The sequence below is a fragment of the Ips typographus genome, linkage group LG4 (assembly GCF_016097725.1).
Source record: "Ips typographus isolate SLU linkage group LG4, UJ_Ityp_2.0, whole genome shotgun sequence".
In the NCBI taxonomy this organism is placed as follows: Eukaryota; Metazoa; Arthropoda; class Insecta; order Coleoptera; family Curculionidae; genus Ips; species Ips typographus.
Genome location: NC_138425.1, coordinates 7938150 through 7960796, shown reverse-complemented (window position 1 = coordinate 7960796; position 22647 = coordinate 7938150). Strand labels below are relative to the sequence as shown.

The window sequence follows — 22647 nt, the reverse complement described above, 5'->3', positions numbered from 1 at the left end:
ACCAAAAGCCAATACATTATACAATAGAGCTCAAAATCGGAAAAATTTATTTTATTGTTTTGTGATAGTTGAATAATTATTAACATTAAAGAAATAGTTAATTCTAAAAAACATTTTTAAAACACCGTAGCACAAAAAGAAAAATTAAAAAAAAACTGTACTATTTCAGATAGAGAAACAATTCTTTAATATTTTTATTAAAATTATTAGGTTTTGTTTTATAATTATTGTCTCAAAATTAATTTTCCTTATTTAACGCGCGCTTTAAAAAAATATTTTCTAAGAAGATATGTAGCAAATTATTATAGTAGTTTGGGTACTTAATTATTTTTTGCAGTAAAAACGTTATCTGCCCCAGGCCCAGGTCGTTCACAAAGGTTATCACCTATCCCCAAATTTCGTTCATATAAAAGCAGCCTTATCACAATAACCAGTAAATTTAAACAACGTTAATAAACATATACAACTCGTGCACTTTAATACAAATTCCCTCTACTTATATCGCAGTCAATTATGTTATTTTTCTCGCTTTGCAATAGCTATAGGCAATAACAAACTAGATTAAAATGTTCATTTGTCGTCAACCTTGAGTTTAGCATCGAGGTTTCGTACGATTAAAAAATATTAATTCAGATAATCAATTCAGTCGTCTTGGTGTAATCAACTTTTGTAGTAGAAAAAAGCATGTCTTGTAACGCGTATTTTGTGGGGGTTGATGTGGGAACTGGTAGTGTACGAGCTGCTTTAGTGACTGAAAAAGGGAAAATTGTGAAAAACCATGTGGAACCCACTAAAACATGGAATATTCAACCCGACTTTTATGAACAATCCACTGAAGAAATATGGAATGCCATTATCAAATGTGTTAAAGTAAGTTTGAAGAAAACGTCAGTTAATAAATTAACTACCATGAATTTATTAGGTAGTAATACAAAATGTTGATTTATCCAATGTTAAAGGAATCGGTTTTGATGCTACATGTTCATTGGCTTGCGTTGATAAATCTGGAAACCCTTTATCGATTAGTCCTTCAGGTAAAATCAGCTTTAATAAAAAAGTTTGAATGTAGTCAACACTCACTAATTTCAGGCAATAACGAACAAAATGTAATTTTATGGTTGGATCATCGAGCGATGAAAGAAACCGAATTTATAAACAGTTTCAATCATCCAGTTCTTCAATATGTAGGAGGCAAGATATTTCCAGAAATGGAAACCCCCAAATTGTTATGGCTGAAAAAGAATTTAAAAGATACGTGGAATAAAGCTGGATTCTTTTTTGATTTACCCGATTTTTTGACATGGAGAGCAACAGGAGACGACTCTAGGTTCATTTGAAACCCAGATAGGTTTTAGGTCTTTATGAAAGATTACTTCCATAGGTCTTCATGTTCTTTGGTGTGTAAATGGGCTTACGAGATGAACGTAGAAGGAGTAGAGGCTTGGAATAAACAGTTTTTTGATCAGATTTCTTTGGGAGACTTGGCAGAAGATAACTGGAGAAAAATTGGTTCTGTAGTTCAATATCCGGGAGCACCAGTAGGTAATTTCATAAAAAAGTATCTTATTTTGACCTTTCAAGTTTCTTTATCTTTATCACAATAATTATTATAATAAACTTATTGCGTAATTGTTTAGCTGTTTATTGGCTATATTTGTAATGTGACATTATTTGCTTTTGAGCTTTAATATGAATATGTCTGAACTAAAATTAATATGAACTTAAAACTATAAAACTTTTGCTTCTTTAGGCAATGGGTTATCCAAAAAAGCTGCAGATGAATTAGGTTTATTACCCGGAACTCCAGTTGGTACTTCAATGATTGATGCCCATGCTGGAGGCTTAGGTCTAATTGGTTGTGTAGCAGAAGGCATAGACCCAAATTTTGAAACTAGAGTTGGTAATTTCTCTCTACTTAACATTGCAATTATTTCTATCTGAGTTTTTCTTTTGCCAGGTTTAATATGCGGTACATCCACATGCCATATGGCAGTATCAAAAGAGGCAGTTTTTGCTCCTGGAGTTTGGGGTCCTTATAAAAACGCTATGATTCCTGGAATGTGGCTGAATGAAGGTGGACAGAGCGCCACTGGAAAACTTGTGGATCATATTATAGATACGCATCCAGCAACACAAGAAATTCGAAAAAAACTTGGTGACATGTAAGTTTTTTTGGATAACTAACTAACAATACTAAGCTTCATTCAATACAGGCACATAATTCAATACTTGAACCAAATTATCTATGATTTGGCTAAGAAACAGAATTTAAGCAACCCCGCCTTTTTAACCAAAGACCTTCACGTCTATCCAGATTACCATGGTAATAGATTACTGGCTGATCCCACATTAAAGGGAATGGTAATGGTGATGGTTCTAACAAATGAATATGCCTAATGAATGTTTAGGTTTCAGGTCTTTCCCTTGCCAGTGATGAAGAAAGTCTAGCACTTCTGTACCTAGCCACAGTTCAGGCCTTATCCGTAAGTGCCTTGGTTTTCAAGCAAATTTTGACTAATTTAACAATTTTTAGTATGGAACACGCCAAATTCTAGACAGACTGAAACAATCTGGCTATAAAAATATCAAATCCACTCTTATTTGCGGCGGCTTAAGTAAAAATCCCATTTTTACTGCAGCTCAAGCGGATGTTTGTAATTTGCCTGTGATTTGTCCAGATGAAATCGAGAGTGTTCTTTTGGGTTCAGCTATATTAGGTACTTTTACCTAGATTTACACAATGACTTTCCTAGATGGTGTATTTATTTGTAGGTGCTGTAGCTGCCAATCACTTTGATACTTTGGAGAAGGCAATTCAGTCCATGGGGGGTAAAGGACGAGCTGTATTGCCAGATCCAAATACTATAGAGTTTCATAATAAAAAATACAAAGTCTTTTTGCAAATGCATGATGATCAAATTAAATACAGAAAAATTATGGGATTGCTATAGCCATAGACGAATAATTGTAGTAACTGATCGTGCATTGTATATTTGTGGTTTTTATTTTTTACCCTCACAACCTTCTTAAGAAGCTTAAAATGTTCCTATTTAGAATATTATTAGAAGACTGTAAAATTTGTCACGTGCACAGTAATAATTTTTAGTGCACAGTAATTATCGAAGCACAATTTCAAACCTCAAACTATAAAAAAATTATTATTATTTATTGCTCAAATAAATACTACACATTAGAATAAATAAATTAAAACTTGGAGTCAAGTACCGTAATTAACTTAGAAACCTTACTTATATGCCATTCAAATTCAAACAACTTAAATCTACTCATCGCGATCTAAAGAACCTTCATTTTCTACACTAACATCAACTTCCTTTTTAAGTCTGCAGATGCCTTCAATGTCTCTGGACATATCAGGTCCACATTGTTCGGCAGCGCCCAAAAGAACCATTTCATCCTTCTTTTCGCCTGTCTTCTTGAACCCGTCTTTCTTCACTACTTTCTTATCATCTTCCATTTTGGTTAGGACAAATTCTTCATCAGGCACTGTCAGTACAAAAGCTTTAGAAAACCTGGTGGATCTGAGTTGACGCAATAAGGCGGCTGGTGCAATAGATTTTTCTGCGCTATCCTTCTTCAATTGGTTACTGTCTTCGATTGATTTCAAATTCACTGGGCTTACTGGAGGTGATTGGGTGGCCAAGATTTCATCATTCATTAAATGACTGCTGGACTTCGTGATATCTACATGATACGGCGCTGTTTTGGATTCGATGAAGTGCATAGTTTCAGCACCTGATTCCTTATTACTTTTTGCTGGATGGAGCTTCTTGACACCGAATTTTCCATGGTGATGTTTAGAGTGTGAGCGTGTCAGTAGGTCGAGAAGACCTTCACCACCTTCAGAAGCTTCCGAAGTCTTAGGAATGATGAGAATCACAAAATTTTTCAAGTCTGCTCTAACGTTCCACTCACCCTCTTGTCGTTGATCGTAAAATATTCGTTCTTTTTCGGCACTTTTTGAATGATGTTTGTCCGGTACTGGCGAAGGTACCACTTGGGTGAATAACGCGAATAACAACGTTAACGCACTCGCAAATGTATTCATTTTTGAAAAGTATGTAGTTTAAACGGCAGCACACCGGTTATCGACAATCAACTGGTCCGTAAGAGAAAGATTTCTTGTTTTAGCGAATGGTTTGGTTCTTCAATGTGGCTTTTACCGTAAGAGATTGGCGTTTGAGTAACGGGAACACGCTGTATAATTGAGTCTTGGGTGTATTTTTATGTAGGTTATTACGCGAGAAAATTAACAGCGAAGATGATAGAAAGATATATTTAGAATGGTGTTAGTAGAATCGCGGTTTTTAATTAACTTATCTAATAAACTGAAATATACGATAATACATAGCGCATTAGGTTTTATAAATACAGTTCTTATCTTCGTTGACTTTTCACATTTCAAAATAAATTAAAACGTAATATGTTGAATTTGACGCACGAGAGATTGACAAAGATTCTGTGGTCAAAATTGTGCAGACTTTAACAAAAACAGAAATGAAGAAAATTAAAAATATATTTGAAGCATCACATAAACGTTTTCAATAATTATTATTATAATAGGTATGAGAGTATATTTTTATCTTTAGAATATAAGCAATTTGTGGAATGATTTTTAAAAGTTATTTTAACTAGTTTTTGAGATTAGTTTCTTCAAAAATGTTAGGTTGAGGAATTCGTATAATCCCAGTGAAATTCTTTGATGATTATTATTGAACAAACTGTTAAATATTCAAATCGTTTCATTTTCCACGACGACCCAATTGGTAAACTATTAGAGAATCGACAGAATTTTGTGTCATAACTGAATATAAACTATAATTAAGTACAGAAAATGAGGTAAAAACATACATAAACGGTTTGCAATAAGGCCAACGACTTATCGTAAACTTGTTGGACTCCTAACACAAAAAATTGGAAAAAAATGGGCAAGTACTGCCGCCTAAGTGCCAAGTCGTTTAAGTACCGTTCTTCCTTAAGGCATTGGATGCGGTCTCTTAATTACATGGCAAGCATTTAACGCGAAACCGCCAGTACGTAAAGAATAAAAATATAATTAACCGTGAATTAGTGTTTGTTATTAAAATGTGGGATATGATTTGGTATTTGGGTTTTCCCATGTTTGCTGTTGGAGTTTTCGGGGCACCCAATCCCAAGAATAAGTACTACGATTCGGATGCTAATGATTTGTATAACTCGGAAAATTTTGATGTAGTTTATGATCAGCGACAAAATGGTACTGAAAATTATAAAGTAAGTATTAAAGGGGTACTATAATTTTGTTTCGAGGTGCTTGAGTACGACATTTTAGTTAACAGTTGATGGTCTGTCACTTGTATGGTCACCCAATTCTTTACTGGCTGCTGCAGCCCTTTTAGAACCAGCTTTGTATGGGGAGTACCCGGGAACTACGGTTGAGGAATTGTTTGGACCGGAACCGGCCGAACCTCAAAAACCTATTCTACAAGAAAACGTAAACAAAACTACTGAAAATCCGCCGGTAGGTTACCAAAAATGTTTTTTTTTTTAGTGTGAGAGTAGTGTTGCAAATAATCTTATAACTCTAATTTCAGAATAAAGTGACTGAGAACAATTCAGCAGAAAATGTTGAGACTCCATCTTCACCTACGGTTCTAGTAATCGAAGGGGCACATACAAGTAGTGCCTCAAAACCAGAAATAAAACAGAACTTAACTTCGAACATAGCGACAAAAAGGTGATGATTTAAATTTTAACGAAATACGTTAAATTTTGTGGCTAACGTTTGACAATTTCAGAAAGCTAAGACTGCCTGGATTGTTAAGACCATTTCTGAAGAAACCAACTACACTTCCGGAGAAACTGAGCCGACATAACTAATTACATCGAATGCTGATTCTTTCATTTTGTTTTACTTGCTATTTATTTATTAAATTAGTTAATAAGTTTCTGAATCTTTGAAAATAATCAACACAAATTTGCATTAAATTCTTGTTTTAATATAGCTCATCTATCTGTACCGATTTATTTAAGGTATAATAAAACATTATAGATTCGTTATATCATTGTTCCCAAAAGAGACTGGCAGTTGATCTGATGCCACTCAACTATCAAATTACGTCACAATTGTTCTGCTAATGCATGAGTTCTTATCATCTGATTTTCAGACACCTTGTGTAGCTTAGTAATAAAATTATAATTTCCGTTATGGCACAAAGTGATTTAAACACTATGTTCTAAATTTGTTTTGCGCACGTTTTAGTACGGAATTAGAATTTACCCACGTTCGAAGAATTATATTTACATATACATCTGCACTGCATATTAAAACCGTTAATATTGACCTTCTAACCAATCAAATCGTTTTTCTATATTCCGGATTCCGCTACTTTTGATGCAACGGACCCAGCGCCCAGAAGTCATCGACATGACTTGGACTCCAAAACGGAATGGCCTAAAGGCTTTTTAAGTAATTCGCATAAAGACCGTAACGAAAAAGTTCGAATACGGCTTCAAGAAGATTTTAATCGCAGTAGTTTAAGTGGCCGGCACGATGACGGGCGCTTCTTCATCTTTACTTCCCGAGATATCATTGAAGAACGGTATTTTATGGCTGACAATCGTATGTTTGGCCAGTTTGGTACAGTGCTCGCCCTATAGGTCAAAGAACAAGGTACGGGACAGTGCCCAGTTGGTTTACGATCAGAAACAGACCGGTGATTATAATATCCAGCTTCATCTGAAAGATTTCCAGATCATTGCGTTACTGGGAGATGATACATCCGTGAGTAGTCCTTCCATAACTTTGTGAATATTCTTTTAAAGAGAAAATTTGTTTCCAGGATTACGAAGACTACAGTTATGACTACGCAGACTTCACAGTGAAACCATCATCCACTTCAAAACCATCTACCACATTGGCCCCTTCTTCTACGACAGCCTCTCCTTCAACAACAGTCATCTCATCTACAAATAAAACTCCTAGCACACCTGGAAATAACTCACAACCTGATTCTACAATAGCAGTGTCTAATTTAACTAAAAAACCAGACTCAAACATATTAAATATCGTAACTGAAACGGATGAATCCACTACTACAGCAACTGAAAATGTGCCTATCACTCCTCTTGAACTTGATCTTTCCCCCATGTCTTACTCAGCACAAGGACCCCAATTACCTCTTACACAACTAGATTCTTTGCTACCAGGAAAAATTAAAGTTCAAATAGTCGAAGACCCTTCACTCGTCCCATTGGCGGAGCCCGCACTTGGAATTGTACCTGGTGAAGACGTTCATCCGGAAATTGGAGATGCCATTCTCCAAGGAGAGATATCGAGTTATCGGCGATGCGGTAGCGGATACGCGAGAGATAAGAAAGGAAGGTGTCGACGAGTTAGGAAACCTTCGGGTGTTGTTGGATCTCAATTACCGTAAGTGCAAAAAAATGTGAAAGGAAAAATGTTTGAATTAGTTTTGTTGCAGTTTTGGTCTTCGAAATTTTGCTAGCACCCTAGCTAGTAGATTGCGACTGACACTTCCTGGAACAGTGCCTAATACCTCCGAAAACGATGCCAATTAGTGTTTGTGCAGTTTTATTTATTTATTTTTCTTAATAAAAAAGTGATTTTAAATAACTAGAGTTATTTAGTTATTTTTCCATAAAATCGCACATCCTGCGTTTGTACTATATAACTAAGTAATAAAAATAATAGTTGTTAAAGTTGCCTTAAAATGTAATTGAAAACTGTGATGGTCGGGCTTTTATCAAAATTGGTATCGATTTGCTTTCGGTACTGGAGACTCTCCCAAATACCATAAAAATTTTAAATCCTAACCTAACTTTCTCATGTCATAACATAACCTAACCTTAAAAATTTTAAAATATTAAAATTATTTTTAATATTCAAATGATCAATAAAGAGTACTTTTTGAAGCGTTTATAACTAATATAATTCAACATGAACGAGTCTGAAAAGGAACATGAAAAGCCGCGTGATAAGGTAAATTACAAACATTTGGTTGATTTTGTTATATTTATGATAGTTTCTATTTTGTATTTTGCATTTTTAGAACGGTACTCAATGTTGTATTATTTTTAGTTTCCTTTATAAAGACACATGTGTTATTTGACTACTATCTGCAGATAAGTAGACTATTGAGTCTAGAAAGTAATCAGAGAAACTTTAGTTTTAAAAATTCAACATTTGAGTTTCACACAAATATTAACACAGCCTTTGCCAGTATCTTTTTGGTGTACTATATACTTTATCTTTTCTCTATTTCATTTTTAAGTAAAATTTTAGTTTGGGTTGCTCATCCATCATCCTTCAGTAATATTTGTTTCATAATGTAAGGCTGTAAATTACAAATTTAATATGCAGAGCTCTCAGGAAATACATATCATTTATATTTTTGATAATGTTATATGTAATAAGTGTCACTATTATGACCTCCTTCTACATCTATCTATTCTATTTACCTCTATAAGGTCATAATAGAGACACTTATGTTATTAAGTTTAGCATCATTTAGGGGACCCATAGCTATTTAGAAACAGCCAACACAAACCATATGTTTTTAAACTTTTTTACTGAATCTATTACTTGCATTATTATATTACCTTAATTTTTAGTGCATTGGAATCAAAAAATGATACTAATACAAATTATGTATTTTCAGAGCTTAATAATATTTGGCAGAGATGTCTCACAAATTCCATGTTTTCGAAATAGTTTTCTGTATGGCACCCTAGGTGGTTTAGGATTTGGTCTAGCTCATTTCATGTTTACTAGTAAAGTTAGCAAGTCTGCTAATTATTCAGTGTACGCATTTTCCATGATAACTATTGGTTACTGGATTAGGTGTAGGTAAGTTTTTCTATCCAAAGGTTAAATTTACTTTTAGTGCATATATTAACAATACAACAGTTAGCAATGTCACTCAGACCTCTTTGCAAGGTTCAGAGAATACAAAATTAAAGTATCTCATTTCAGATATGAATTCTCAAAAACGCGATTTGAACTGCTAAAAGTGCAACGTGCAATGGAAGAGGCTGTTTTAGCTGAAGGCACCGACAGGGATCCACGTTTACGTGAAAAAGTTGAATTTGTGGAAGTTATAGAGACTTAAAAAACAACGCATAGTGCAAAGTAGACTAAATAAGGTTTTAAAGTATTTTAGACTATTTCAAAAATTGATTGTGTATGTAAGATGTAAATAAAATATAGAGAGACAACGTTTATTGATTTTTTCCAGTATCTCTTTTTCTCACCTTAGGTATTGTTCGTGAAAATTTGTCCAGTAAAACAAAATGGAGAAAGCATTTTGCATGTGAATATTTGAGTACCTACTGTTTTTATCAATACTATGATATTGAACTTATTTGATTATTGTATGTATCTATATCCTGATGTTGAAATTCATAATGGTAAACATAATGCTGAGTGATAACACATTTCTAGTAAATATGTTTGTTATTTACAGAACGTGTCTATGGTAGGAGATTTTTATTTACATTAATAAGTTGAATGAACAGTGTTTTGTGAAAAAAGTTTTTGATGCTTGTACTACTTACTATTCATTGCATTTATAATGTGCAAATAGATTAGATTAGCACTATGACAGTTGTTTATTTGAATTATTAGGTGCGCAATGAAATGGTTTAAAAAGACAATGACATCTGTTATCAGCTTTGTTAATTCTTGATGAATTAATTAAAAAATATTGCATAGCAACAAAAGTCACTTTACATCACTTACTAAAGTCTTATAGAAACCATTATTTGGTACTGTGTATTTTTGACGCTAAAAATAATCTAGTATTACCAGTTTCCTCAATTTATTATGTTTATCCTAACTTGACGAAAAAATGCCATAAATCATAAAATCCACGCAAGAGAATTATTTTCTTATTTAAAGTTTGAATATCATTAGTGCCGAGCGCAGTCTTCATCGCACCCTGTAGCTTTTATTAACCACACACTCATTTTTCCTACGTTGTTGTATTATGCTTAATATTAAACAAAGAATTTTATCAGAACTATTTACATTTTAAAAACCTTGATACTCGCATTATCCAATCTCTTTTATGACTGTAGTTTATACAGTTTATAGTGCATGTTGAACTTATACGGTAATTTCTTAAGATGGTTATAGTGAATAAACGCACAACTTTAAGTAACACTTTAGTATTTTATGTGAATGGGAAGAAGGTAAGTCAATTTGGCTGTACTTAATATATTATCATATGATGTTTGCCTTGAAGTCTACAAGCTATTATAGTTAGTTCTGTTAAATATGGCCTTTGTAGAAATTTAAATAAAACAAATTTTTGACATCAATATTTCCAGGTTGAAGATTCTTTAATTGACCCAGAATGGACCCTACTTTATTACTTACGCAACAAACGTATCCTTTTGCATATTTTATTATCTATTTAAACTGACATTAACTTCCACAACTCGGTCTATTTATTTACACATTTTATTATTTTTATTCGATACCTAATCCTTAATACTATATTAAAGTGAGACTTTGTGGCACAAAATTAGGATGTGGCGAAGGAGGTTGTGGTGCTTGTACCGTAATGGTATCCAAGTTTGATAGGGCCAAGAAGAAAGAAGTGTATCCTTTTCAAAACAGTGATATTCAAAACTTTGACTAGAGCAAAACTGACTGACTTTGACTTCTTAACGTAATTACAGGCATATCCCAGTTAATGCTTGCTTAGCACCAGTATGCTCTATGCATGGTTTGGCTGTTACTACTGTAGAAGGTATTGGGTCCACAAGAACCCGATTGCATCCAGTTCAAGAACGCATTGCTAAAGCTCATGGTTCTCAATGCGGCTTTTGTACTCCTGGTACTGCGCAACAACTTTTAAAACTGTGATGTTGGTAAAGTGGGTTTTATTAATTAGGAATGGTAATGTCAATGTACACTATGCTCCGACAAACTCCAAAACCTAGTTACCACCAGTTGGAAGAAGCTTTCCAAGGAAATTTATGCAGGTGTACAGGATACCGACCGATTTTAGAAGGATTTAAAACTTTCACTGAAGACTGGGAGGTTTCTAGGAATAAACGTCTGGTTAATGGCAGTGGTAGTACTGGTGGTGTATGTGGCATGGGTGAAAAGTGTTGCAAAGTTCAGAATGGTTTTAAGGGTACGCGATGAATGTGTATTTTTTCTTAATTTAGTGACTCGATATTTTTCCAGAAAATGGAGAATCTTCTTCAGAAGACAAATTGTTTCAAAGCAAAGAATTTACACCTTATCATCCTTCTCAAGAACCGATTTTTCCTCCAGAACTGAAACTGTACGACAAGTATGACAAACAGTATTTACTGATCAAAGGCCCTAATGTAACATGGTAAAGTCTAAAACTTTGACAATATTGTAAAAAATTGCGATCTATGTTGACAAGCAACTATTACGTCTACGTAGGCATAGACCCACTACTTTTGAAGTTTTACTGGATTTAAAACACGAGTTCCCCAGTGCAAGAATTGTTGTAGGAAACACGGAAATTGGAGTGGAAACAAAGTTTAAACGAATGGTTTACCCTGTTATTATTCAGCCCACTGCAATTAGCGAGTTGAACGTTATTGAGGAGACTTCAGAAGGGATTAGGTAAAACCTTAAATCAAGTACAGTCGATTTTATGGAGAAAGTAATTTAATTTCATTAAGGGTTGGAGCATCTGTTACTTTAACAGATTTACGGAACTTCCTTAAAGAACAAATAGAAAAACATCCAGAATGTAAAACACGACTCTTCAAAACTATTGTAGATATGCTGTATTGGTTTGCAGGGAAACAGATTCGTAGCGTTGGAGCTGTTGGAGGTAATTTAGTATCATTCACCAGACGTTGTTTTTTAATACAATATTGCTAGGAAATATTATGACTGGAAGTCCAATTTCCGATTTGCTGCCAATTCTCATGGCGGCTAAAGTAAAACTTGAAATTCAGCACAACAAAAATGGGCAAAGGTTTGTGACGTTAGATGAAAATTTCTTTACAGGTAAATATTAAACTGTCTGCAAACCTTAATATGTAAATTAATAAAACTAAAATAAATCATCCAGGTTACAGAACTACAGTAGTAAAACCCGACGAAGTCCTCCGAGCCATGCACATACCATTTTCTAAAGAAAATCAGTATTTTGAGGCTTACAAGCAAGCCAGACGTAGAGAAGATGATATAGCGATAGTAAATGCTGCTGTTAATGTTACTTTTCAGGAAAATTCTTCAATTGTATCCAAAATAAGTTTTGGATTTGGAGGAATGAGTTTTAAGACTGTTAATGCCCCAAAAACTGAAGAGTTTTTGATAGGTAAATGATAATCAGAAGATCGATCATAAATATATAATCCTATTCATAGGAAAACCTTGGACTAAAGAAACAATAGAAGAAGCCCACAATATTTTATTAGAGGATCTTCCTCTAGATCCTTCAGCACCTGGAGGAATGATTGAATATAGAAAGTCATTAGCATTGAGTTTGGTTACTAAGGCATTCTTATCAATAGCCAATCAACTTGATGGTATAAAAGATGACAGGGAATCGAGTGGAGCTAAAGGAATAACTGAGTTTGAGCAGAAGAGTTCTCAGTATTTTACCGTGGTGCCTGATACTCAACAGAAGTATGATGCCGTAGCCAGACCAATGGGTCAGTTCTTCTTTTCTCTACTGGAAAATATACTCATTGACTTGATTTTAGTGCATATGTCTGCTTACAAACAAGCTTCAGGAGAAGCAATTTACTGTGACGATATTCCATTTTTTGAAAATGAACTTACTCTAGTTTTTGTTACAAGTAAAAGAGCACACGCTAAAATTCTATCCATAGATACAAGTGAAGCTTTAAAACTTGATGGTGTAGAAGGTGTAGTGGGCGTAGAAGATATTGGAGTAGACCGCAACTGTTGGGGGACCGTCATTTACGACGAGAAGGTGTTCTACTACGACGAAGTCACTAGTCAAGGCCAAATTATTGGTGCGTAACTCACATTTTTGTAACTGCTGGGAAACTAAAGTATGATAAAATAGCTGCGGTGGTTGCCAAAAATCAGTTCATAGCACAAAAGGCTGCAAACTTAGTCAAGGTGGAGTATGAAGATATTCACCCTGTAATACTCAGTATTGAAGATGCTATTAAACATAAATCGTTTTTTTACGATCCTTGTCGAGTAATTAAACAAGGAGATAATTTAGAGCAGGTAGAGTGGTGTACTGGACAGGTGTCGGAAAATATTAGAAAAACGTATAATGATTTTAAGGTGTTTAAGGAAGCACCGCATGTTTTGGAAGGTCAATGTCGGATAGGGGGTCAAGAACATTTCTACTTTGAGACACAAAGCTTAATAGTGGTGCCTAAGAAAGAAGATGACGAAATGGAGATTTATTCGTCCACGCAAAATCCTACTGAAATTCAGGTAGGTAATTGTCAGTAATGCAACAATATTAAGAAAAATAGCATACTTTAACACTTGACAGATTGTAATATTAAGGTTTTCTTTGTTTACAGCATTTATGTGCCCAAATCTTAGGAATACAACAGAATAAAATCACCTGCAAAGTCAAACGAATCGGAGGAGGTTTCGGGGGAAAAGAATCCAAAGCGGCCATGGTTTCTCTTCCAACTGCTGTAGCTGCCAAAAAATTCAATCGACCAATCCGGTGCGTTCTAGACAGAGACGAAGATATGGTCATGACCGGGGGAAGACATCCTTTTCTCATGAAGTACAAAGTAGCTTTTGATGAGAACGGAAAAATTTTGGGTTGCGACGCGCAAATTTACTGTAATGGCGGATCTTCGCACGATTTATCTATCGGGGTAAAAACATGTCAGTTCAAAAACACAGTATGTGTACGGTTATTTTAGGTTGTTGAACGAGCCTTATGTCATTTCGAAAACGCTTACCACATCCCCGTTTGCAAAGTTACAGGGTGGATTTGTAAAACGAATTTGCCTTCTAATACTGCTTTTCGGGGCTTTGGGGGTCCTCAGGGTATGTTTGTAGCTGAAAACATGGTGCAGGATATTGCAGATTATTTAGGGATGGATCGTATGGAGGTGTCCCAGGTAGGGTGTGTCCGTATTTTGCCAGGTTGTTCAACTAATTATTTTTTAGAATAACTTATATAAAACCGGCCAGTCCACTCATTATAACCAAATTTTGGAAAACTGCACTATAGATAAGTGCTGGAAACAATGTCTGGATAATTCTGAATATTTCAAGAGAAAGAAGGACATAGATATCTATAATAAGTAACTATACATTGGAATTATTGTGTGTTTTGTAATCATAGCTGATCAAAACATTTTTTAATAGACAAAATCGGTACAAAAAACGTGGAATCTGTATCCTCCCGACCAAGTTTGGCATTGCGTTTGGCGCCAAATTTCTGAATCAAGCTGGGGCTTTAGTGAACGTTTATGTGGACGGGTCTGTTCTAATCCACCATGCAGGTTCGTCAAAACTTAAAAACCTCCGACACAATAAAAATATAATTTTTTATAAACAGGGATTGAGATGGGTCAAGGATTATATACAAAGATGATTCAGATAGCCAGTCGTGTTTTGGAAATTCCTACTCATAAAATTCACACCAATCAAACTAACACTGACATAGTACCAAACACAAGTCCGACTGCGGCTAGTACTGGCAGCGACTTAAATGGGATGGCCGTCTTGGTAATTCAATAGATTTAATACTTTCTTAGCGTTTAATAATTAATATTCTAGAATGCTTGCAATATAATTATGGACAGGCTTAAACCTTACAAACTGGCCAATCCTAAAGGTAAATGGGAAGACTGGGTCAAAGCTGCATTTTTTGACAGGTATGCAGTGTTTTTTTAACTAATATTTGTCTAAATCTGAATATTAATTGTAACAGCGTGAGTCTATCAGCTCAAGGGTTTTACCAAATTCCTAATATTGGACACAATTGGATAACAAATGAAGGAAACATATACGGATACTACACGTATGGAGTTGCTTGTTCGGAAGTCGAAATTGATACACTTACTGGTGACCATAAAGTATTGAGAACCGACATTGTGATGGATTTAGGTTTTAAATTTAAGTGTTCTGTTTTTACTCATTACACTGATGTTATGGTTTTAGGGGAGAGTTTGAATCCTGCAATTGACATTGGTCAAATAGAAGGTGCTTTCATGCAAGGTTATGGTTTATTCATAATGGAAGAATTAGTGTACTCGCCTACTGGTATGTTGTTTACTAGAGGACCTGGAACTTATAAAATACCAGGTTTCGGCGATATCCCTGCAGAATTTAACGTGTCGTTGTTGAAAGGTTCTTCAAATCCAAGAGCGGTTTACTCTTCTAAGGTTACTAGTCAAATTTGACCAAACTAAAGTCTTATACTAACGCAATTAAGTTTAGGCTGTAGGAGAACCTCCGCTATTCTTAGCATGTTCTGTATTATTTGCGATCAAAGATGCTATAAAAGCAGCCAGATTAGAGAGTGGCGTAACTGAGATATTCAAATTAGACGCGCCAGCTACAGCAGCCAAAATTAGAATGGCTTGTCGTGATAATATTACTGCAAAGGTATTAGTTTGCTTTTGAGTAAGTTTCAGTAAATATTTAATCTTCCTTTATAGGTGGGAAATCCGGAACCTGGCACTTTTAAGCCATGGAATGTCGTTGTGTAAGGGAAACTTAAAGTATTTGAAATTCTAAAAAGATTAAAAGTTAAAAAAGCAAATTACTCTTGCAGCGATTCACAATTAAAATGATGCTATTATTTATTTTTTTTATTTAGTACATTTGCAATATTCTTCCAGTTGTTTAAGGTCTATGTGGGCAGTGTTTGAGCGCAATAAGAACATAACCGCAGCTGAAAACCAATTACATATTACTAAATTCATTGTTTTAAAACTTTTGAAGCTTGACTTTATCACATATGTATAGTTTGCAAAACTTACCTTTGAGCTGATTTTCGGTACTGATTACACCACGCCAAATAAGTACCACTATAGCATCAGTTTTGTACAGCAAACCCACTCTATACTTAAGCACCAGCAGCTTTATCAGTTTGAATTTCTCAGAAACGTTCTTCTTTTTTAACTTTTTACTATCCTTCAGCCCTAGTTTGTGAAGTGCAATAATTGATTCCAAAACTTGAGTACGAACACAAGTTTCTGGCTCTGTATCTTTTACCTATAAAATATGATTTTAAGATATATTTTAGTTTATTGCAGCTGTTAGCAACCTGTTCTAAAATGAAATCTCCACTTTCCATACGCTGTAACATTTTTAGTAGACCGCAAATTTTCAGTTCGTTATCAATGCCATCATTGATTTTGACAGCGTCAGCCAACATGGTGAAACACTTTCTGGAATTGGTGGCCAGATGTTGAAGCTTGGCAATCACTGATTTGTCATTGAATACCTATGAACTATAATTAAAAAACAAGTTTGGTAAAAACTATTTTAGTTACTTCAATGTGCGAAACTGTTTCTTTGTTTCCGGAGTCAATGGACTTTTTTGAAAATAACTTCTTCAATCTCCGACTGCTTTTTTCTTCATTCTTACGGTGCAATGCATTTGATATAGCACAATCCACATCTTCATCATCCAATAGCAGGTTACACACTGCCATTTCTCCATCGTAGGCTTTTGTAAGTGCTGTTAAAAATTCACCGTACATCACAGACGAGCTTTTTACATCCAATGTAATATTGCTTTGTTTCTTTTCATTTTTAATTACGTCACTGTCTAGATAAACACTGACATGGGTGTTCAAACTCTCATTGGGAAAAACTACGTTGTATCCTTTCAATCCGTCCAATAATACTACATCAGTAGGCGCTACTTCAATGGATTCATTCAAGTTTTGTTGAGATACGCTTCTCAAAGATAATACACTAACTCCGCTTCTTAGTAGAATCGACCCGTCGTTACTCAGTAAAAATTTTAAAGAAAATTCCTGAAACTCTTCAGTGTTGCTTTCAATTTTCATTTCACTTACTGCTCTCACTTTCTTGGCGTACAATTGACAACTCTTCGTCATTTTTTCGTAAACCAGACTTTTTTCATCAGCATCAGGCTTAATTTCACTACGATTGCTGTTTGAACTGGGTGGTCTGAACAGGGCCGATATATTTGGTTTTTTGAAAAAATTCGCAAGTGAATTTCCGCAACAGTTAGACTTTATACTGCCATATCCGCTCTCAATGGACACAGTAGTGCTTTCGTAGCTGGCGTTATGAAAGTAGGGCATTTCCACGTTATACTGGTTAGTATTCATGTCAAATGATTGATCAAAGGGTTTTAGGAGATCTGCTAATAAAGCATCGCGAACTAGTGATTCGTTCTCCAATGAGCTGGTTTCTTCGTACAGAAACTCGAATGATGAAGAATTGGTCGCTAAAACTGGACAACTCATTGGTTGAGGTATTAAAATTAAGTCGTCTTGTGAAGATTGGACTTCTTGGATGATAGGTTTGTCAGAGTCTACTATATTAAAAGCTGATGCCACTTCATCGGGCGCTGACTCATTTGAAGATTTGTTGAAGCAAGTGGGGTAGATTTCTTCAATTTTTTGCAAGCGAGTGATAGATTCTTCTGGCTCAATTATTTTACAGCTATGTCCGGAATCTGTTCTATATTTTTCTAAAGATGCATGCAACTTATCCATCAACGCTACAAAAGCCCTGCATGAGGAACACTGCTTAGAAACCTCACTACAGGTGCAAGTGCTTCCTTTCAGTAACTCTGCATCAAACCCACTCAAACCCATAATCTTCTTGCAAATCGTTTTTAGCTGATGATTTTCATCAACGGCTATTCGTTGACTGTAACTTGCTTTTATTTTCACTAGGTGGTTTTTCGAGCTTTGACCATCTGTAGGAACCACACAGTTGGATGTATAATTTACGACAGGGGCCTGCAAACTTTGTTCAGTTTGTTTGGACTGATTGATCATTGATAGGAAATGCACTTCAAAAACTTGAGGCCCCACCTCCACATCTTTCCGAAAAGAAAAGTTTTTCTTCATTTTTTGTCGTCTGGCCTCGTCATATAATTTCCGCTTTTGATACGAACTGATTGCTCCTGCCTTATAGTCTTTAGTTAGGAAAAGTCTGCTAGTAAATTTACCTTTAATGTAGTTGTCTAAAGAAGATCCATGGGATTTTGATGTGCATCGTAAGTTAGGTTTATTGGCAAACTTTTCCAATCTTTCGCTAATAAAGCTATTATCTCTAGTGTTTAACAAATTAGATATTAAAACCTTTTTAGTACGGCATATTTCTGATTTGGATTTGTCAAGATTGATCTTTTTAGTTTTGTCGACTTCAACTAGAGATTTGCTACGTCTAATTGGACGGGGGTCTGCGTCACTTACAGAAGAAGAAGTAGAACCTTCAGCTGAGGCAATTTTAGCTCCAGGTTGAAAACCGCACGTCGCTGTACCAACAATAATCGGATGTTTGCTTGTTGTTCCAGTTTGTAATGAATCTTTTTTAGTAGAATGAAGGAAACATGATTCTACTACTGATGGGGCTTTAAAACGATTTTTGGTTTCTTCTGCATGTTGTGCGCTTGTCACTATAGGTGCAGGTTTTTCACTGGCACCTTTTGTGGCTTGCGACTTTTTAGTGGACAAATTGATATTTTTCTCTTTGCTGTGGAAGAGGCGTACGCACGTTTCTTCCGGTGTTGGGGTAGTTTCCAGAGCTTTGGGTACTTTAGGTGTTACTAAGATTGGTTTTGGGGTTATACATTGAGTTCGCTTTATTTCCGCAACTCTGGGAGTTTGAGGAGTTCTGAGGGGGCTGCGTTCTAGAGGTGGTTTAGTTTTTGTTTGGTTTTGGAACTTTGGTATTACTGGATTTTGTGGTTTCTGGACGAAGAACTTTCTTATGGGCGACTTGGCAGGGTTCTAGTAAAATTAAATATAAATTATTTCAGGAAATATAAAAAACTTCTTTTTCAGAATGCTGAAGTACTATGTTTCATTAAGTCGTTGTGAGTTGAAACTTTTGTACAGTTAATTGTTAGTAACTTGTGTATTTTCACAGTTAATTTGGGGTTGCGAAACAAACTGCCTAGAAAACTAATACTTACATGTGCAGGACCATCTTCCGCAAATCTTACAGGCGAAACCGCAGTAGATTTACGAGTTCTAATTTCAATTTTCTTCCTTTCAACCTTTGGTTTAACTGGCAAGTTCACTTCACTGCTACCTACCAGAACATTCCCTTAAAATCTTCTTTTTATGATAAAACGAATTCGAAACTTACCAACTGCAATATCAACCACGTGATTGATTTTAAATTTATTTTCGGGTGGCCCAACGGCAGTATCGACAGTTTCTGGAGTTTTTCTCTTTAATATTTTGGTGTCTTCAACTTTGGTATCTAGAAGATGTGAGCTCACAGCAACATTAGTTGTTAATATAGGAGTCTTTCTGGAAATATCTTCTTCCAAAGTCACTCTATTAATTTTCGGTTGTACTGGTTCAATATCAGTTTGACATTCTTTACTAAAAGTTGTGTGTACATCCTTTGTTTTCACATTTGACCGGCTTCGCGGTTTGATTTTTGGTGCAAATCTCCTGGTATCAGCCATGAAAATAGTTTTCATAACTTTTTTGCCGCAATTGCCTTCTAAGAAAATATCAGACTTGGAAATATAAACCGGATGTCGTCTTCTCACGCTAGTTGTTAATTGACAGTCGCTTCTAGACTTTTGCGGTTTGTAAGTTCTTTCCAGAGCAATATTAACAGGTTCAGCACCATACTCTGTGTCTCTAGACTGGATACTAACGTTAGAATTCGCCTGCTTTCTATCGATTTTAAAACAGTAATCTGAGTGGCTGCTGGTTAGCGTTCTACGGTAAACCTCCTCGGTACCGCCAAGGGGTACAAAATAGTCATCATTCTTGATATCTGAAGGTTCTTCAATAATATTGTTCAAATAGGAATTTCTAGGAGTTGATATTCGATTCCACTTTTTGGATATTGGTAGTGTTTCCATTTCACAGATTTTTACCGGTCTCTTTGGCTGTTTCAGGTTTTCTTTTAGCAGAACTTCTTCAGAAGGTTCGGACAATACTCTCGCGCTATCGCTCACTGTACTTCTTTCATCTTCGTCATTATCTGTCTTAAGTCCAGAGTAGTTGTCATACATCTTAAATCTTTTAGACAATTTCCTTCTTTCTACGAACTCCCTTTCATTTGATGGTTTGCAAGTCTTAATGCTAGCCTGTGTTTGAGTAAGAATGGATAATTCGTTCGGTTGCTTTTGCGATTTAATCGCCACAATTGACATAGTTTTACATTCTAACTTTTTCACGTGACCACGTTTGGAGCTTTTCACATCTGAAATTGGAGGTTCAACTCCTTGAACTATAAACTGATTTTTTTGTTGAGTTCTAAAGTTCTCAGGAGGTAAGAAAATGTCTTGCAAAAATGGCATGGCGTGTGAGGAAGGGCACCGAGGAGGGCTGATGCTTAAATACCCTTTTTTAGTGTCTCTCTGTCTGTCTTCTTGATGTGGCGATTTTTCAGTTTTAACTGGACTTTTGTGCATCTGAGTCAAAAATTTGCTTGGAGATGAACTTCTTCGATGATCCTGACACTTCTGCCTAACAGAGTCTTCACTTGCAGCACACAAATAGTGTTTCAACATTGGATCTAAACTGGCTGCAATGTTTTGTTGAGAAAACGAACGACTGCTGGATGCGGAGTTATAGTGTTTTACTGACAAATCAACCAAGTCTTTGTGTTTTTTAGGTAATTGTTTTTGACCACTGTCAAACATTTTTGTTGGCGCTTCTCCCTCCAAAGATTTGCGTTTCTGATGATGTTTATGTGATGATAACAAGAAGTCTTGAAGTGGCTCACTTCTTCGTGTTTTATCACGCTTTTTGGTGGGTTCCTCACCACTTTTATCCATTGATTCTTTGTGTTCTTTGCATTTATGATCGTCAGTTTGATAAGCTTCTTTACTAGTGTTTAGCTGAGAATTATCGCCCACCTTTTCAAGTTTTTTTCTTTTGCATGTTATTAGAGAGTTGTCATTTTCTTTGAAATATTTTAACACCTCTTTTACCAACTCCTCCTTGGTGATTTTGTCACTTTCTGAAGGGCCATCTACTTTTCTGGATTCTTTGACTTTATCTTTCCGGCTTTTCTTTTCTTTCGTTCCAGATCTACTACGTTCGCTTTTTACACTTGAGTCGCCTTGCTTTGATTGCTTTGTATGCAAAATGGCATCTAACTTCTTATCAATAAGATTTTGAATCTTTCCAAAGTAGCTTTTAAGGTCGTTTTCTACAATTTTATGAATTTTCTGTTCTTCAACTTGTGAAGCTTCACTCTTAAATTCCAAAGATTGTCTGTTTTTACTGTGACTTTCATGTTTCCTATGATGTTCCGTTTTACCTTCGCTTTTGTGGTAATGTTTTATATGTTGCTTTTCCCGTTTTTCCTGCTCAGCCATCAAAAATTTTTCGTTAAAGTTTAAGCTGATTTCACTGAAATTGAAATCCTGGAAGGGCAACTGTTTATCCGTTTTGGATGAATGTCTTTGATGGTGTTCTTTAGAACGTTTTGCTTTTGAGTGAAAATCCGCGTACTGAGTCTGAGCTATGTACTGCTCACTTTCAGGTTTTTCACGTGTTTTAAATTGGAAAAGCTCCGGTTCTACACTCCCGACCGTAAAATCAGTAATCGGTCTGTAATGCTTTGGTTCATTATTCCTGCACCTTTCCTCAGAGTGTTTGTGTTCCTTTTTCTGCTGACGACAAAGTTCCTTTAGTTCAGAGTGAGGCTTATCATTTTTAAGTTTATAAGGGGTCTGATTAACTTGGCAAAATATCACTTCTTGTACTCTGTTAAAGGTTTGACCGTCTCGATGTGGGGAGTTGTTTTTGGATTTATGTTTTTCTTTATGGGATTTGTCTCGTTTCTCTTTTAATTCTTTCAGTAAAGTTTTGTTCTCAAGAGTTTCAATTTTAAGTTTTTTCCTGTCTTCCACATTTCTACTGTGATGTTTGTGTTTTTTCTCTCGCTTTTTTTCTTTATCGTCTATCTTTGGTCCTGTAGATTTAAGAATAGCATCATTAAACGACTTTTCTTTCCGGAAAAGCAATTTGGTGGTTTTTATGAGGCTGTTCTCATTATTTTCGAGAGAATGATGCCGTACAGCTTTTTCAGTCAAATGTTTACTGTCAGCTATAGAATCTTTCTTTCTAGAATGTTTCTCCTTGGAATCTCTTGATTTTTTAAGGTTCTCGGTACCTGAATTGCCTTTCTTTGTTGTTTGTGGTTGCACGCAGTCACCGCAAGCGTTTTCATCAACTTTAAGTTTACCTATAAAAATGTCTTGTACCTTTTTGCTGTCTTCATTATGCTCGTGTTTGTGTTTGCGACTACTTTTGGAAGTGGAATGCTGCTTGTCTTTGTGCCGGTGAGTTTTATGATGTTTTTTCGGCATTTCATACTCGTCAAGAATAATTGTTAGGCGGTTGTTTTACCATATAAGTTTGGAATTAAAAGGCAGTTGAATATTTTCACATTCGTTTACAGAAATTTTCTGCATTAAAGACTGTCTGTCATACTTTTGTAATAACATTGACAACGTCATTTTAGAGTATCAAAAC

The 22647-nt window shown here is 35.4% G+C and overlaps 6 protein-coding genes across 6 annotated transcripts; 4 read left to right on the top strand and 2 right to left on the bottom strand.

The window, feature by feature from the left end:
• Positions 1-408: 408 nt before the first annotated feature.
• LOC145727688 (FGGY carbohydrate kinase domain-containing protein) lies at positions 409-2990 on the top strand. Its single transcript, XM_081977488.1, has 10 exons — positions 409-870; positions 923-1034; positions 1090-1327; positions 1382-1542; positions 1751-1900; positions 1958-2162; positions 2214-2361; positions 2409-2483; positions 2534-2717; positions 2773-2990. The coding sequence occupies exons 1-10, from the start codon at positions 685-687 to the stop codon at positions 2949-2951; spliced, it is 1638 nt and encodes a 545-aa protein (XP_081833614.1). The 5' UTR covers positions 409-684; the 3' UTR covers positions 2952-2990.
• Positions 2991-3147: 157 nt separating this feature from the next.
• On the bottom strand, positions 3148-4364 carry LOC145727694 (uncharacterized). Its single transcript, XM_081977495.1, has one exon. The coding sequence runs from the start codon at positions 4064-4066 to the stop codon at positions 3281-3283; it is 786 nt and encodes a 261-aa protein (XP_081833621.1). The 5' UTR covers positions 4067-4364; the 3' UTR covers positions 3148-3280.
• A 193-nt stretch (positions 4365-4557) lies between these two features.
• Positions 4558-6051, top strand: LOC145727696 (uncharacterized). Its single transcript, XM_081977497.1, has 4 exons — positions 4558-5271; positions 5330-5518; positions 5592-5734; positions 5796-6051. Exons 1-4 carry the CDS (start codon positions 5104-5106, stop codon positions 5875-5877), a joined length of 582 nt encoding a protein of 193 aa, XP_081833623.1. The 5' UTR covers positions 4558-5103; the 3' UTR covers positions 5878-6051.
• Positions 6052-6445: 394 nt separating this feature from the next.
• Positions 6446-9234, top strand: LOC145727691 (uncharacterized). The gene is made up of 4 exons (XM_081977490.1): positions 6446-6781; positions 6840-7429; positions 7482-7999; positions 8993-9234. Exons 1-3 carry the CDS (start codon positions 6551-6553, stop codon positions 7576-7578), a joined length of 918 nt encoding a protein of 305 aa, XP_081833616.1. The 5' UTR covers positions 6446-6550; the 3' UTR covers positions 7579-7999; positions 8993-9234.
• A 579-nt stretch (positions 9235-9813) lies between these two features.
• Positions 9814-15779, top strand: ry (xanthine dehydrogenase rosy). Its single transcript, XM_081977460.1, has 24 exons — positions 9814-10209; positions 10348-10405; positions 10525-10621; positions 10702-10859; positions 10917-11162; positions 11216-11369; positions 11444-11629; positions 11689-11843; positions 11894-12022; positions 12087-12335; positions 12385-12672; positions 12724-12999; positions 13053-13222; positions 13283-13438; positions 13531-13839; positions 13888-14088; positions 14138-14274; positions 14339-14475; positions 14532-14701; positions 14753-14850; positions 14907-15082; positions 15137-15360; positions 15416-15583; positions 15637-15779. Exons 1-24 carry the CDS (start codon positions 10144-10146, stop codon positions 15685-15687), a joined length of 4059 nt encoding a protein of 1352 aa, XP_081833586.1. The 5' UTR covers positions 9814-10143; the 3' UTR covers positions 15688-15779.
• Positions 15756-22632, bottom strand: LOC145727679 (uncharacterized). Its single transcript, XM_081977458.1, has 6 exons — positions 19283-22632; positions 19107-19225; positions 16477-18921; positions 16248-16427; positions 15961-16195; positions 15756-15872 (listed from the first exon to the last, which is right to left on the bottom strand). The coding sequence occupies exons 1-6, from the start codon at positions 22479-22481 to the stop codon at positions 15790-15792; spliced, it is 6261 nt and encodes a 2086-aa protein (XP_081833584.1). The 5' UTR covers positions 22482-22632; the 3' UTR covers positions 15756-15789.
• Positions 22633-22647: the final 15 nt, after the last annotated feature.